General features: G+C 43.2%; 2 protein-coding genes across 3 annotated transcripts in view; one reads left to right on the top strand and one right to left on the bottom strand.

The window, feature by feature from the left end:
• The window catches only part of FER1L6 (fer-1 like family member 6), a 125057-nt gene that overhangs the window by 97608 nt on the left and 10369 nt on the right, over positions 1–17080 (bottom strand). Inside the window, exons 3-10 of the mRNA XM_082433119.1 lie at positions 14669–14789; positions 11902–11956; positions 11674–11805; positions 7507–7569; positions 3540–3618; positions 2072–2228; positions 1265–1451; positions 53–245 (exon numbers count right to left, since the gene is read on the bottom strand). Of these exons, the coding sequence (XP_082289245.1) occupies positions 53–245; positions 1265–1451; positions 2072–2228; positions 3540–3618; positions 7507–7569; positions 11674–11805; positions 11902–11956; positions 14669–14789 (987 nt within the window). The remainder of the gene's footprint in view (positions 1–52; positions 246–1264; positions 1452–2071; positions 2229–3539; positions 3619–7506; positions 7570–11673; positions 11806–11901; positions 11957–14668; positions 14790–17080) is intronic.
• Positions 1–17080, top strand: part of LOC309646679 (uncharacterized protein) — a 77657-nt gene that overhangs the window by 52641 nt on the left and 7936 nt on the right. For both annotated transcript variants that reach the window (XR_014255511.1, XM_082433289.1), the window contains exon 3: positions 12305–12412. Coding sequence is in view for 1 of the 2 variants with exons in the window: in XM_082433289.1 (XP_082289415.1) it covers positions 12305–12412 (108 nt within the window). In the remaining variant the exon portion in view is untranslated. The remainder of the gene's footprint in view (positions 1–12304; positions 12413–17080) is intronic.

Genomic DNA, 17080 nt, shown 5'->3' with positions numbered 1-17080 from the left:
TGAATCAATCATTTGGAGACCCTATCTCCAAGTCAGACATGTGAGGCCTTACCTTTATCTCCATCCTGTTCATTGGAGATTTTCTTCAAGTCGATGAAATGGGTTGCCAGCACTATATCATTCATGCTGCCTTCATCCCATACCTGGATTTTCACCCTCCGACACAGGGGAGGGAACATTTCCTTGAAGACCACCTGTTCGTGCCACACAGGATCGGCACAGTTCTTCTGCACCGTGGTTCGCCCCTAAAAACAAAGCCAGGAAAATGTGAGCCATGGAAGGAAATGGAAGAGGCCCTTGACCCACTAAAGAAAACTCTTCACACCAGCTGGAAATATAAAGTGAGTTGCCAAAAATAATGAACCTGCTTCCACCGACACCCATGAAAATCAGTTACACCCCATGAACATTATTGATGTCCTATTCTGTGCCAGACACTGTGCTGGGCATCTGGGACAAAGGTGAGTTGTCACAGATCCTGCCCTCAGGAAGTTCTCATCATCCACTGGGTTGGGGTGAAATTGACACCTGTGTTATGAAGGAGTTCTATGCATCTCCAGGAATGCAGCGGATACAGTTAGAGCCTGACTTCACGTTTTATAAAAGTTGGACCTGGTGCAAATCCCTTCCCTAGTCTGGACCTCAGTTTCCTCATCATACAGTGGAGGTGGTGTCCTATATGGGGGTTATATATGTCCTATATATGCCAATAGGGTCCAAGCTAGAAATAGTCCAAGGTTCACCCTGCCAAGGGGAGGGGCCGGGTGGAGACAACATGTGTGTCAGCTGAAGCTTCCAAGTCCAGCCAACCAGGATTAAGCTCTGACCATGTGCCCAGGCCCTAGCACTTCCAATGGCTCTTGAGCAGGGAATGGCTGGGAACAGGGATGTCCAGGCTTACGCAGGACAAGGGCTAGCTGGGTAGATTGTAGAGCAGATTGAAAGGGCGGTGGGAATCCTCTGGGGACTGGGGACTGGGCAACAGCTCAGAGAAGCAGCCAGAGGTGAGGAAGGAGGGCTGCCTGCCTGGGTGCTGAACCGTGATCCCCCTCTCACTTCTCTCCACGAGCTCCAACGCTGAGGAAGTGGGTGACCCTCCACTACTTTCCTGCCATGTGATGTAAAGCCTTTTTGTGACAACCTTCCTCTCTCTGGGCACTTCCTCATTTTGACTTTAACTTAATGTCATTTGACCAGCAGTGTCCTGGGTAAAGAACAGGATTCCAATCCAGGTCTGCCAGGATTGGTGATGACCCTTCCTCACCGTCTGCCCAGCAAAGGAGACCTCCACAAAGGGATCCACGAGGTCCTTACTGTCACCCACAAATGCTTTGGTGATGTTCGCCATGATGCTGGAGTTCATTTTGGGCAGCCCTTCGGCTTTGTAGAGTCTCACGTAGAATCTGGCCCAGGGTCTCTCTGATGGAAACCCTTGTGGGATCAAAAGGTTCCTTGGGGGGGGACAAAAATAAGACATAAAAATGCTTTCTCACTTGAAAGAGTAGAGAGAAAATTAGAGGCAATTTGGAGGCAGAAAGAAGAATTCTGATACAGGAGAAAAATCTGAAAAGATAGGATTCATCACTAAAATGAGTTTCCTTTCTAGTGTAAATGACAGCACAGGGTATGAATAGAGTGAATGCAGTACTCCAATAAAAATTAATTTTAAAAAAATAGAGTGAATGCAAACTCGTTCAGGTCCTGGAATTAAAGAATAAACACTTAAAAGAGGCGCATAAAGTCTTCCCATTTTACAAGCTAGTGGCTGAAATTTTTCTTCCTTCAAAGAAAAATCAACTAAATTCAGATTAATAGGATAGGCTCAGGAATAGCTTATCTATTATGGGTTATTATAGGAAGACAGGCTGTTCTTGTCCTAGAAGCTGACCTCCCAAAGGATAGTGACGCCTTTGATAAGACACATCGTGGTGCCTCTGATAGAGCAGAATCCCCAGCGGACAGCCCTTGAACTTGGAAGTTCTGGTGAACCCGTAAGGAAAGGGAGAAGAAAGAGACATGGAAATCGGGACATGTCATTTCTCTTGCATGGTCCTCGATGGACCTGTCTCACTTTTCTATTTGCTCCTTGGCATCAGAGGTTTTGGGATTGCGCTTTAAGACATCTCCTTTCCCAGTCACGCTGATGTCACACTTCAGGTACCCCTTCGTGCCAGTCCTGATGTTGCTAGGGTCCATGAGCAGGGCCCACTTGTCAGAGAACTGATGACCTGCAAAACGTCCTGACAGCTCAGATATCCGGCACTGATGCACCCCGACGCTCCACCCATTTCTCTTCCAACCCAAAGCCTCCCCACCCTCTACTCCCCAGGAGGGGCCAGCCCATCACAGTTCTTTCCAAGTCTCGTGCTGCCTCTCTCTCCTCCTTTCCCTCCTCTCCTCTCTTCCTACCCACTTCTCCATCTTTTTCTCCAAACTGCCACAGGGATTCGGGAGGCCTTCAACGTAGTGGAAATTGCCTGGATGAGAGTCTAGCTTTGACCGGAGAGGAGGACGTTAATGCAATGTAGAAACCACACATGATTTCACAGGCCATAAACGCTGCTCATGGATCTTTTTGTTTGACCTACACGGTGATCCCAAACTTCAAAACTCTTACAAAATCTAGACTTCAGGCTTATCTTTTTAAAAACTGTTAGATCTGGCCACACAGAGCCCACATTTCCACACGACTGTAGGTGGTAAGGAGCTGAGTAGATGCTACTCCTTCTACAGGGGTTGTGAGCCCTGCCCCCCACTTCCCATAGCCTCCATCACCCCTGACTGCATTAAACCCAGCCCACTGCACTCAGCAATGCTCACTGCCGGGCCCCCTTGGGGTCATGTGAGTTGGAATCACTGTTGAAGAGAAGGGGCCTTTCATGAGAAGATCTATGTGTGTTGTTGGTTCTATTACTTATTAGCTCTTGACCTTGGACAAACTACCTAGCTCCTCTGGCAAATCAGGGATAATAATAATAATTACAGCAAACCCACGTATGGCATGTCACAGTCATTATTCTGTGCTAGATCCTATAAAGTGCTTATGTATATATTCTTATGCATATATTCACTTATGTATATATTCACTTAATCCTCCAACAACCCTATAAGGAGGTGCTATTTTATCCCCATTTTTACAGAAGAGGAAACTGCAGCACAGAGAAGTCAAGTTATTAACCCAAGGTTGCACAGCTAGGAAAGAGCAGAGTGGAATTTGAAGCCAGACAATCTGGCCCCAGAGTCCATATTCTTAACTTCTACACCCTTCCAACTTTCCTTCTTGTGTCTCGCAGCAGTAAATTGGACAGAATTTGTGAAAAAAATTTTTAAACTGCTCAGACGTATGAACATATAAGATATTTTTATCATTAGATTGTGAACTTTGAGTAAAAGAGCCCTGTCTTGCTCCACTTTGTAAAACTGGTGCTCAGTGTTATTGGATAAATGGATACATGGAAGAACGCATAAACTAACTGACCTTCAGGTGTCACAGTAAGAGAAGAATAACAGAGAGAGATTGGGAGGCAATGCTTTCTCACCAGGTTGGTTGTACACGGTCCCCAGGTCCACTTTGAAGGAGCCGATCAGTACACCTCCTATCAGCTTGTGGTGAAAGACCTGGGGAGAGATGGAGCGGTGAGTCCGGCAACACTAGATTTCTCTTTGAGGATAAATCTGTGAAATGGGTTCATGACAAACCCATTCAAAGAGGATTCTAGGCCTTGAACCTTGTCTGGCCTTCACACTTATCTGGAGCACAGTGACATTTGGTTATCAAACCTCAGCACTGGCTGTACAGGGCGTCCAAAGTATTGCAGCTGTACCTCATCTCCTAGCAGGATTTCAGCTAATTTTCTATTGAAGGACGCCTATCAAATCTCACTGCCTAAAACGCGTTTTTTGCTTGTTTGTCTGTTTGTTTGTTTGTTTGTAACCAAAATGAACTCTAGGACAGCCCACTCTTCAAACCCATCTCTGCCTTTTGAAATGCTATCCATCTTTAAATGCCTAGAGCAAATGCTGCCTCCTCCAAGCAGCCCTCCCTGATCCTCCACAAATGAAAGTATTCCCTTTCTCTCCTAAAATCCCACAACACTTTGCTCACAACTTTCTCAGAGAACTCATCCTTATTGCCTTGAGAAGTTTTGGACGTGTACAATAGTCAGAACAAAGGAGGCTGTCATCCTCAATATTTTGTCTGATTAGAAGTCAGTAGAGTGCCTGGCTGGTTACAGCAGCACATTTTTATGTTAATGCTGTTAAGATTAGGAAGTTCTAAAGGAAGCTGGGAGAGCTGGGCCTGGGTCCAGAAGTCACATTGCATGAAAAATTGCTGAAGAATCAGGAGTAGTTTAACTTTTAACCCAGAAAAGAGAAAACTGAGAGTGTGGAAGAAGAGCAATGGTAACTCAAGTGTCTTCAACTTGAAAATACTGCCATCTAGAAGACGGAGTAGGATCCCTGTGTGGTTCCCAAGCTACAGGAAGAGAGATTTCAGCTCACTATAAGGGCAATTTTTATAACAGAACTTCCCAGCAATGGACTGGGCTACTCTAGAAGTAGTGACCTCCCCATCTCTGGATATAATCAAGTAGTGCCCAAGAACCCCATGTCATGTGTCCTGGAGGTGGTGGAGAGGGATTTCTACGCCAGCTGGAAGTTGAACTAGATGGTCTCTGAGGCTTCCTTCTAACTGTAAAATTCTATGAGTTCCTTGATTCAAGTACAGTTTCCTACCTTCTTCTACCCACCACATGGCCTTGTTCATACTAAACAATAAACATTCAGTGAGTTAATGAGTGATTGACTAATTGAATGATGGATGAGTGAGAGACTTTTGTAGCTTCTGAACAGATCCTTTTGAAAGAGGCAGTAAGAAACAATAAATTCAATTGATTTCAAAAAAGGAAGAAAATGAGAGCCCTTCCCAGCTCCCTTCCCACTCTTCCTCCCTTGTCCAAAGTCTGCAAGGGTGTTAGAGAACAAAGGGGAAGTAAGGACAGTTTGGCTTCAGTTGAGGAGCTATTTAAGTCCACAGGCACAAAACTCACCTCAAACCCCTCATGCTTAGAGTTGCTACTGCAGCTTCCCAAAGCCCTGAGCAAGAACACGAGCCGAACTCAAGCTCTCTTCTCAGATCAAAGGCATCTCGGTCCCTGTGGGCATAATGAGCCAGAGCCCCAGACGGATCTTGAAATAACAGGAGGCCTCCTCAAATCACCCACCCAGTGTGAACACCAGGCAGCGCTGGTGTGGTCAGGCACCAGGTTACAAGAACAAGGGCCTCTCACACACAGACAGAAGGGGGCCCTGCGTGCCTGGGGCCGCTGTCAAGGGAAGATGGTCTCTGGCACCACCAGGGTCTGCTACAGCCTGGCTGTCCCAGCAGCCTTTGCTTACAGCACTGGCCCCCTTCTCCCACATGGAATTTTTTCTGGACATGCTAACTTTTGGTTCACGGACTAACAGAAAACTTATATTAAACACTCCCTTTTCAAGGGTAGTTTTCCCTTTAAAATCTTCAGTCTCTATCCCCAAGTGTCTTTTAGGGAGACCAAAGTATTCTTTTCTTCTAAGTGAGACGAACAGAGATAGGCAATACCAGATTTGATCCTCTGCTAAAAATCCACTTGCCCCGCAGAGAGTCATGACCCTTGTCTATGATGCCATATAAAACCTAGCTATTGGACTTCCCTGGTGGCGCAGTGGTTAAGAATCCTCCTGCCACTGCAGGGGACGTGGGTTCCATCCCTGGTCCAGGAAGATCCCACATGCCATGGAGCAACTAATCCCATACTCCACAGCTACTGAGCCTGTGCTCCAGAGCCTGCGAGCCACAACTACTGAGCCCACGTGCCACAACTATTGAAGCACACGCACCTAGAGCCTGTGCTCTGCAGCAAGAGAACCCACCGCGATGAGAAGCCCGCGCACCTCAACGAAGAGTAGCCCCCGCTCACTGCAACTAGAGAAAACCCACACGCAGTAACAAAGACCCAACACAGCCAAAAATAAATAAATTAATTAATTTTTAAAAAACCCTAGCTATTAACTATTCATCTGCACTCTAGACAGTCCCCTAGGAGCCTGTTATAAAGCCGATCCCACAAACAGGTGGTTGCCTGAGTGATGTAATAAGACACCCTGGGCAATGTCCCAGGTCCTGAAATATCTTCTCACCACCTGTCATCACGCCTGAAATTCACATGTAAAGAATGTTTGACTCCTAGTGACTTTTCATTCCTCAAGAGTCACATTCTTCAAGTACCCCCGGGAAAGAGAATATCATGATTCCACTATTACCTAAGCCTTAATGTACGACTTATATATAATATGCATACATATAATGTAATGTAATATAATATAATATAATTTATATAATAGAGATTGAGTGGGTGATAATGACAGGCAAGGAAGCCTTCAAGACAAGTTTTGCCATCTTCATAACTCTGATCAGGGTTGGTGTCACTGTTCAAAACATTTCCTCATTCTCCACACGTCTTATGTTGTCACATAAAGTAGGAATTCTGTTCTCTCAGAATTTATTGGGAAGAGAGCACCTACCCTTCAACCCCCCTGCCCATCCCCACCACTTTAAGGCATACACACCCCCACTGCCCTCTTCATGGGAGAAGCAGAGATTTCTCAGACTGGTGAGACGGATGCAGTGAGCCAACCGCAGCTCTCTGTTCCTTTACTGAGTGGTGAGAAGTTGGCAGTGATCCCGGTTGGCCTGCCCTGCCCTCATTTGGACAGATACGGCTTCAACACGGGCACTTTCCTTCTCATTCCTGCCCTCTACATGGTGGGCCAACCTAGTAAGGCGCCTGTGTGGACCAGGAAGCTCTCTCCATCTCTACTCCTCAGACTTGATCTGTGGAGACAGGAAATCACCTGGCCGGGCTGAGGAAGGCTCTTCGTAGCAGACCCAACTCCCCGTGGGCAGGTCCTGATGTTTACACTCAGAGGCAACTATTAAGACTCCAAATGGCAACCACTTGCTCCAAATCACATTTTCTGACTCAGCATTATTGATATATTGGGTTGCTTCCTGCTTCTTGTTCCTATTTCTCTATTTATTACCAAATAGGAGGGGAATGGGAGGGTGTGACTAATTATTGTTAGTGTGGCTATCACCCCAAGAGAGAAATACTAACATTTGCTTGATAAAAAGAAAGAAATCAACTCAAAATGGCAATCTATTAAGATGTCATTTATACTTCACATATATATTTCACATTCCCACATTAGTAAGCTACACAATGGCTTGATGGTAGCTTACAACTTGCTTCCAGCAAGTATAGAATCTTTCTTGAGTCTGTTTTCCTTCCCAGATGCCGCTGCACTGATTATTTCAAGTTCTATCCTGTTGGTTTCAAACTCAACAACCCACACTCACACTCCTGAATCTATTCATCCCTAAACAGACTGAGCTGCCCTAGAGAGTTCCCAAAGCCTAGAATCTCTTCCACCTCCCCTCACCCCCACCAGCAATGATATACTTACTGAGATTTTGATGATCTTGTCAAAAAGATGCAACTGGGGCCCAATGAAGTCGAAGACAAAGTACTGGAAAACATAAAGTTCATTCTGACCATAAATTCCTGGCTTGCATGTAAGAACTCTGTTCTTGGAATAAATTCAGATCTGCATTTGTCTAACAAATTGCTGCAAGGTTCTCAATGACATAACTGTATCATCAATTGATTGGCCCTCCCCTACTGAAAGTCATTTAATTTGTTTTCAATTTTTTTCAAATAGAAAAAGAAAGACTATCACCAATTACATCTTTACACAACATATTTGTAAGTTTTCCTCTAAAATGGACATGAGAATTAGAATTGTTGGGTCATGGCTTGCGTGCCTGTAAATTTTTAGTAGCTAGCATAAATTTTTTTTCCAAAGGAGCTAAGCCATTTTACATTCCCACTGGCAGCATATGAAAATAGTCATTCCCTTGCCAAGCATTGAATTTTCAATTCTTTTACATTTATCTATCTATCTATCTACCTATCTATTTATTTGTTGCCTATATATAATGATGAGTGAAAGTATATCACAGTGTGGTTTTAATTTGGAGTGAACTTGATTAAAATTTGATTTTCTCAGGATTTTTCAGCTTCAAACATCCCTGCGAAATTCCCAAGATTGACCAGGGAAGGAATGAAAAGAAATTATGGGTAAGGGAGATTTCTAATTTGAGGAAAGCAATTGAATTCTAGAGTTGAAGAAAATATATAGACTGGTCTCCATATTCTACAGTTAAAAAGACTGAAGATGAAAGAATTTAAAAGACATGCCTGGAGTCATATAGCTAGCTATCACTGGGCTGGGGACCAAAGCTGAGTTCTCCTGAAGTTATCATAAAAGGAATTCAAGTGCTAGATGTTTCACCATTGGAACTTTATTGAGTGTCTCTCAAATGTCAGGTATGAGGCGCCTCATGTAGAAAACTGGTGTAGTGCTTTGCTGTGGGTTGTGTGTTTTGAGGACTGATGGGGTTGGGGGAGGCCAGTAGGAAGTTGTTTCATGGATTGTTTTGTGTTTGAGCTGCAGGATGGAGAAATGACACAAGGACATTAGAGACGAAAATGACAGCAGTAGGAAAGGGAGAAGTGACCACTAACAGCCTGCTGTTAAAGGCAACACAGAAAAACCAAAACGTGAAAGCTGAAAGATGTCATCATATACCATAATGAGACCTTCAAAATGGCCATCCTTCAATATCAATGAAAAGTTACGTTATGTTCAGTGTCTCCTGTTTAAGAGAACAGGAAACTATGTATAACATTTCAGGAAGTTTTTCATATATATGTTCAAACTTTTTAAGCACTTCGGTGTGCAGAATTTCTTTTATGTGCAAAACACTTGCATGAATTTCTTCATTCTCTGGTATATGAGATGCTGGGGGTTCCTTTGGACCAATAAATTAGTTCTAATGTTTATTGCCTTCCACTGAGTTTCACATACAGTATTTCAGACTTAGCTGCCTCACATATGTTCCCTGGACCTCTGAACCCACACACATTTTTCTAGCTAGGAAATATTCCCCGGCCTCTACTAACTGGTTCCTTCAACATCTGATGACATTTGGGCTTGAAAAATTAGAGTCCAATTCTGTAACAAAGATTTTTAATTCCACTTCTTTGTTTTTTACTTGATTTCCCAATGATTACACTTAGCCTAGTTGAATGTCATTTAGATCCAGGACTTGTATGCACAAAGCAAACATTAATATAATCGTCAACAAATCTGTAGAGCTTTGCAGTTTTAAAGCATTTTCATGCACGTTATTTCATATCACATTCAGGCTGAAAGATGTGATGGAGGTGAGGCGTAGAACAGAAAGGAGAAAACTGTCACTTAAACACATCGTAAAAGTCTCAGAGGCAAGAATGATAAAGAGGAAAGGGGTTAACAGCTCAAATGTGATTTGGGAATTTTCTATATATTTTATTATGCATACTCTCTCTGCCTGCCTTTTCAATTACTACTCTCATTAAAAAATTAATTAAGAGTTTACTGCAGTTTTTGACATTCATGGTGTTGAAGTGCCTAGGGGGGAACAAGTACTCTTGCACACTGTTAGTTGGAGTACAAATTGTTACCTTTTTGGAGGGCAATGTGGTCATATCAAATTTTAAATGCATATACTCTTCACTGTAGTTATGCCATTTAAATATCATTATAAGTAGTACCCAAAGGCTGAAAAAAAATTTAATATCCATCAATGAGAGATTGGTTTAGTAAATTATAATATATCAATGCAATGGAAAACTCTACAGCAAAGAAGGGAAAATGAGATTGAACTATATGTCTTTTTTTATATGTATATAAATTTACTTATTTACTTTTTGGGGGGGGGCTGTGTTGGGTCTTTGTTGTTGCGCGTGGGCTTTCTCTAGTTGCGGTGAGCGGGGTCTACTCTTCATTGCGGTGTATGGGCTTTTCATTGCGGTGGCTTCTCTTGCTGTGGAGCACGGGCTCTAGGCATGCGGGCTTCAGTAGTTGTGGCTCGCGGGCTCTAGAGCTCAGGTTCAGTAGTTGTGGTGCACGGTCTTAGATTGCTCTGCGGCATGTGGGATCTTCCCGGACCAGGGCTCGAACCCGTGTCCCCTGCATTGGCAGGAGGAGTCTCAACCACTGCGCCACCAGGGAAGCCCTGAACTATATGTCTCGATACAGACTAATCTCTAAGATACATTGTTTTGTGAAAAGACCGAGGTCCAGGACAGTGTGTATAGAATGCTACCATTTGGCTACAGTATCTGTTTGTATTCTTATGCAGGCCTGGAATATCTCTGCAAAGGATACACAAATGCCTGGGGAGAATGGCTGTCTCCAGGGAGGGGCACTAAGGGATTAGATAGAGATCAAAGATCAGGGGGAAACACATATATCGTATATATTTTCACATATATCATTTTAAACTCTGTATCTCTGACCATTTTAAAAAACTGTTTAATCTTTTTATTTAAAAACAAGAATTTAGTGTGTATAAATTTAGAAGCTTTGTGTCTCTCTTTGATGCTTTCCTTTACAATTTTTGTGCTGCTTAGAAAAATACCACTGTTGTACTTTCCAACACAGCATGCCTATTTCAAAATTAATAATTAAATTTTCAATGTTTCTGCTATGCAAAAGAATGTATAGCTTCTCACTAACCAGCACATTTATTGAATATAAACTCAGAGCTTATGACACATGAAGATGAGTTTATAAGAAATTGGTACAAGCACTACGGAAAATAGCATAGAGGTTCCTTAAAAAATTGAAAACAGAACTACCATAGGATCCAGCAATTCTACTTCTGAGTATTTATCTGAATAAAACAAATACACTAATTTGAAAAGGTACATACATCCCTATGTTCATTGCAGCATTATTTACAGTAGCCAAGATATGGAAGCAACCTAAGTGTCCATCAGCAGATGAATGGATAAAGAAGATGGGGTATATACACACAATAGAATATTTCTCAATCATAGAAAATAATGAAATCTTGCCATTTGCGACAGCATGGGTGGACCTGGAGGGAAGTATGCTAGGTGAAATAAGTCAGACAGAGAAAGAGAAATACCGTATGATTTCACTTATATGTGGAATCTAAAAAACAAAACAAAGGAACAACTTACAAAACAGAAACAGACTCACAGATACAAAGAACAAATTGGTGTTTGCCAGAGGGGAGGGGGTTAGGGGGATGTGTGAAATAGGTGAAGGGGCCTAAGAGGTATAAACTACCAGTTATAAAGTAAATAAGTCACAGGGATGTAAAGTACAGCACAGAAAATACAGTCAATGATATTGTAATAACTTTGTATGGTGACAGATGGTAATCAGATTTACTGTGCTGATCATTTCATAATGTATTAAAAAATTGCATTACTATGTTGTACACCTAAAACTAATATGATATTGTAAGTCAGTTATACTCCAGTAAATATTTTTTAAAAAAGAAATAAGAAAATGGGTCTATTGAAAACACAGCAATGAATTTAAAATCAGGAGGAATTCCTTGCCTCTCCTTTCCATTGTCTGTTAAATTTGGTAAGGAGGCTCAGCGAGTAGCAGTCACGAGGAGCACGGCTTTTCTATTTGACTGAAGAATGCAGGAGAGTGGTGGTGAAGAGTGTGCTGGTGGAGAGGAAGTTGGTGACCTCCGTGACTTACTTCATTGTAAAATGGGCTGTTGGTTCCTTCCTTCACTGTGCTTTGCTTCTTCTCATCCCCGATTTCAATGATCACAACTGGGTCGATGTTCTCACCCACCAGCTGGCGGGCCTCAGTGATGTTTATGGCAATCTACGACACAAAGCAGCGTGTACACACTCTGGGTCTGGCTGTTCACTCACACAAGAAGAGCTGGGGGAGGCTTGGAAGGAAGAGCTCACTACTTACTTGGTAATTTTGGGATCTGACCTCCCCATCGTGGATCTTAGTCAACAGTTTTGATCTATTGAAAGAAAGTTTAACATATTTGTTTCATTAAGTAAGAACCTACCTTAGATCCATAAGCCATGATAATATTTTCCCAGGTATTTCCACATGCTTTTATTTATATCACATATTCTCTCTCCATCTCTGGAGGAGATAAGTATAGATGGACACATGACTTAACCTCTCTATGACTCAGTTTTCCCATCCTAAAAAATGGCACTAATAATAGTCCTTACCACAAGGAGTGATTGCTACAGTTAAAAGATGTAAGGCATATAAAGGTTTAACCCAGTTCCTGGCAAGACTAAATGTCAATTCTTATTGTGAGTATGATTATCAGTATCATTTATTTTTTATTTTACAGAATGAGAAACTGAGATGCCTCAGCAAATCAGTGGCAGAGCTGGATCTAAATAAGGATCTCCCTAATCTGCTGTCTGATCCTATCCAGAGGACCAATTTGCCATTTCTGGTAAATATAGCAATTCTGAATTTTGTGATTGCTTTTGAAAAAAAAAAAAATTGGTAAAAAAGAAAATTGCAAAGAATGACCAGGATGTCATCTCAGCAATTTTTCACATTCCAGGGGATTTCATTTATCTGGACTGTCATGAGTAATTGAAAACAGATGTGCAACACCTGGGCATCTAGAGATTGGATAATAACAAAGAGGTGAAGAATCCCTGTTGCCACAGAAGCAGCAATGGGTGGGATATAAACTGAGCTTGAGTTCCTATTGAATTTTATTCTCTTGCCTTCTAGCAACACTGCTGCATTTGACTTCATTCCATTTCTGCTGATTATAATTGAGTCCAGTAGAGAACAGAGTAAACTAGTAAAAGTCTCAAGGCTTTGGAGTCAGGCCGATCTGAATTAGAATATTTGTTTTCCCCAATTTTGTGATATTAGCCTTAATTTCTTCATCTAAAAATAGAAATAATAATTTCTACCACATAGGGTTGCTCTGAGGATTAAAAGAAATATTGCATGTAGGAAAGGGTAGATATCAAAGGGTATCTGTTCATTAATAAAATGGCAAATCTGTACTGACCATTTACCATGTGAAAGCTCTGTGCTAGTCTCAGAGGAAAAACAAACATGAACAAGCCATCATCTTGGTCTTTGCAGAGCTAGCAAGCTATCCAAGGGAGAGAGGACCAAAGCAGATAAAGGGAGAACTATTAAGTGTAAAACATGTCACAGAAAAAAATGTGATAGAACTTCAGAGAAGAGAGAAATTTGTGAGAGCCGAAGTAAGCATGAAAGTCATCACTACAGAGGTCAGATTTGAATTGAACATTGGTAGGTGGGTAGAATTTTAATTGATGGAATATGCACTGGCCAGGAGAAAGAAAAAGGCTAGTACTCCTTCCTTCTCTTTCTCCTGCCTTCCTCCACTAATTCTATGCTATTATCTTAGTGAAATAAATGGCAAAGGATCTGTTAAAGGATATTAAAAAATAACTGAAGTCCTGATTCTGGGGTTTGGGGGGTGGTAGTTGTCATGGTGCCGTGTAGGGGGAAAGAGACATTGCAGTGAGTATGAGCGTACAAACTTCACATCTTCTTTTAAGGGTCAACCTCTGACCTATCACCTTTTCTGATTTCCATCTGTCTCCCGCCCCCTGCCCCCCTCCCCTTACACACATACACTGTGTACCATCCTGTCACAGCCCAGTAATACCAACTCAGGATCTGCCACACAAGGAAGCACTAATTTGCTCTACTGATAATAACAACTCTGAATGGAAAAGGAAGGGATGGCATGAGGAATTATCATTAGTAAGAAATTGACATAAACAAATATGGTAGACTGAAAACATTGATAGCCCCAATTATTGGCTTCCTTGTATCCAGGATTTTTACCCCGTAACTTGTAGTCTCCTCTTGCTGTGACATGGGCTAGACTTGTGATGTGCATTGGCCAACAGAATGCAGCAGAAATGACTTTTGCCAATTCCAAGCCTGGGTTCAAGAGACGTTGTGTACTTCCACTTTCTCTCTTGGAACCCTGCCATCACCACCATTGGAATAAGCTTGGAATAGGCTGCTGAAGGATCTAATACCATATGGAGGAGAGGCCAGTGGTCCCAGGTAAAGCAATACTGGACCAGCCCACCATCAACCAACACTCAAACTAAAATTAGCAGAACTGCCAAATGACAACAGACACGTCAGTCATATACCTGTGACTATCTGGAACAAGTAATACTATCCAAACTAACCCACAGACTCATGAACAATGTTAAGTGCTTATATTAAGCCACTGAGCTTAGGGGTTATTTGTTACACACATATAGCTAACTGATACAACAAATTACATGCAGAAGGCCAGTTTGTTCTGACTTTTTGTTGGGTAGTATAAGAACCACTTTCTCATTTGGGACAAACACAAAGCCAAGACATCTAGCATCTTGATGAATTAAAGAGCAGGTGAGGGACACCACCTGATTCTGTCTCCTGTTGCTGCTGTCATTCCTGAACAATGAGGGACATGAGTACCTTAACTCAGGAAATTTAAGACTAGACATTGGTAGAGCCAGGACCCTGGCCAGCACTGCCATAGAGAAAGTAGAGGAGACAAAACACTCAGTCTTCCTGCCTCAGACCTTCACTCCTGTAGACAGTGACTAGGTGTTATTCTCTGTTCCCCCAGAGCCTGCGGGAGTACCTGGCAGAGGGGAGGCGCTCAGCAAATGTGTGCCGATGGCTTGTATCAATACTGTACCTTCTCTTTGGAGGAGCTGAGGGGACAGGAGTGATGGAAGCATTGTCAGATATCAAATCTCCTCCCATGCCTTCCTGGTGAGAAAGCCCCTCCTGTGGTGCTTCTGCTTCACCTTGACCATCTAGAAAAGCAAACACAAGGGACAGATATATTAAATATGACACACCGTGGCAATCTGAGCCTCAACTCTGTGTCCAGGCTATGCCAGTCACCGTAAGGCGTACAAGGACTGGTCAAAGACAGTCCTTGACCGCATGGACCTTAACATCTTATTGGCAGAAAAGCCAGACACATACTATGTATCTTCTGTTTCCAAAAAAAAGAGAGAGTAGATTTGTATACCTGGTATTGTGGAATTATGGATTATGAACTTAAAGATATGCTTTCAAGTCATGACCTTGTCACATCGACTTTAGACAACTGATTTATTCCCTCTGAACCTCATTAGCAAAATGTCATGTGAATCACCTGGGAATCTGTTAAAATGCAGATTATGATTCAGTAGGTCTGGGGTGGGGCCCAAGATCCTGCATTTCTAAAAGCAAGGTCCCAGGTGAGGCCATTTTGGCTGTCTGAGGGCTAGTTTTGAGTAGCAAGGTGTCATAGGTTGAATAATGTTCCCCAAAGAGATCAGATCCTTATCCCTTTTCATAAATCTAATTTTATACTGAACTTCAATATACAACACAAGTGTGTTGACACAGGTATGTGGAATGCAGGGCTGGGGACCTCCTGCCAACCTCACCACCACCCTCTTCAGGCACCCCTAAAGCCATTTCTTAGAACCCTGGGATCCATGGGACTCAACTGGTAAACTTGTCAATTTAATAAGCTCTAAACCCCTTCCAGCTTTGATATATTTTGGTTCTCTGATATTAATCAGTGAACCAAGCTAAACAGAACCGAGTCAGAAGACAGGTGGAATAACGCAGCCCATGATGCCACAGGAGCTCGTGGACATGGGGCTCATAGGTGTTCAGTAGTCACAGAAAGGATGACTGAATGCGTGCAGCCTGCTCTGACTCTTCTCTTACTCGGGAAACAAAAGAAAAGGCCAGCTTGCAAAGAGCCCAGAAGGAATGCCAGCGCCTGACTGCGCGCCTTGAAGCGTGAAGATGAACTGAAGCCTTGCTCCCAGCCTTGACCACAAGGGCCTCAAGAATGAGGAGCAACTGTCAGAGAATCAGGTTTACAGTGAACATCCTTAGGTACCTTATACATGCCAGAAACTGGGCTAGGTTAGATGTTCAGGATGGAGGAATTAACAAAACATGGACCCCTCCCTCTAGGGGTTTACATGCTGGAGGGTGAGACAGGCCTGGAGGCAGGAAGGCAGGCAGCTAAAGCGTCATCCATAGCTAACATTCACTCATTCATTGACTGATTCATTCATTCATTAAGATATTATGTTCTCTCCAATATACTCACCAAGGAGCTCCACTGCAACCTTCTTTAAAAAAAAAAAAAAAATCATGTTTCTCTTTTGAAAACCCCTCCATGGCTTTCCACTGCACTTAGAATAAATCCGAAGTCCACACGCAACTCTAATTCCCTGTCCTACCTGACTGCCATCCCCTCCTCCTGGCCTACCTTCCCCCCCGGCCCTACCCTCAGTGCTTTCTAGTCACACAGGCTGACTTCCATCCCTTCTAACAAGCTCTCTCCTGCTTGGAGTCTTTCTTCACAGGCAGCCCTCCACCTGAGCTGCTCTCCCTTCCCACCCCTGGGGGGGCTCACCCTCGATGCTGTAGCTTTAATATTACCCCCCCGCTCAGGGAGCCCCTCTCAGACCACACTAAAAGAGATCCCCCAATAGTCTCCATGTAAGCACATTGTCTACTTTCTTTACAGCACTTTTCTCCACTTGTAATGCAGTTACCGCATCAGGGTCCCCATGGATAACAGATGGCCCGTCCAGAGCAGGATGACTTGAGGACTTTTTACAAAGGCGTGGATGTAGGAAAACCACAAAGGGTCGTACAGCTATCTTTGGCTATGGCAGCCAAGCTGATACCACTTGGAGGCCCCCAAAATGAGGAGACAGAACAGTTACCAGAACGTGCAAGGAGAGGAAGTCGGGTCTAGTCGGCTTTCCTAGGAGGAGGGACACCCATCCTCCAGCTGAGGGACACATCCAACCACTGGGTCCTGACCTCACACTCCTCCCTCCCCCAGACCTCCTGCTGGGGCACCCCCTTGGGGAAGGGACCTGGGTTGTGCATCCACAGAGGTCAGCCTCCTGGGACAGAGAAGAGGTGAACAAGGGTGGAAAATAGATCTGGAGGGACAAACGGAAGAATCCTCCACAGGGCTGTCTTCCCTCTAAACTATCCAGTGTCACCACTACATACCCAGAACCGAGCACAGGACCCTACGCTCAGCAGACATTCTATTAATGTTTGTTAAATAAAT

The sequence above is a fragment of the Balaenoptera physalus genome (assembly GCF_965194825.1).
Source record: "Balaenoptera physalus genome assembly, chromosome: 17".
NCBI classification, from domain to species: Eukaryota; Metazoa; Chordata; class Mammalia; order Artiodactyla; family Balaenopteridae; genus Balaenoptera; species Balaenoptera physalus.
Note: the sequence above shows the minus strand (reverse complement) of the source record. Positions and strands in the feature narration are given on the sequence as shown.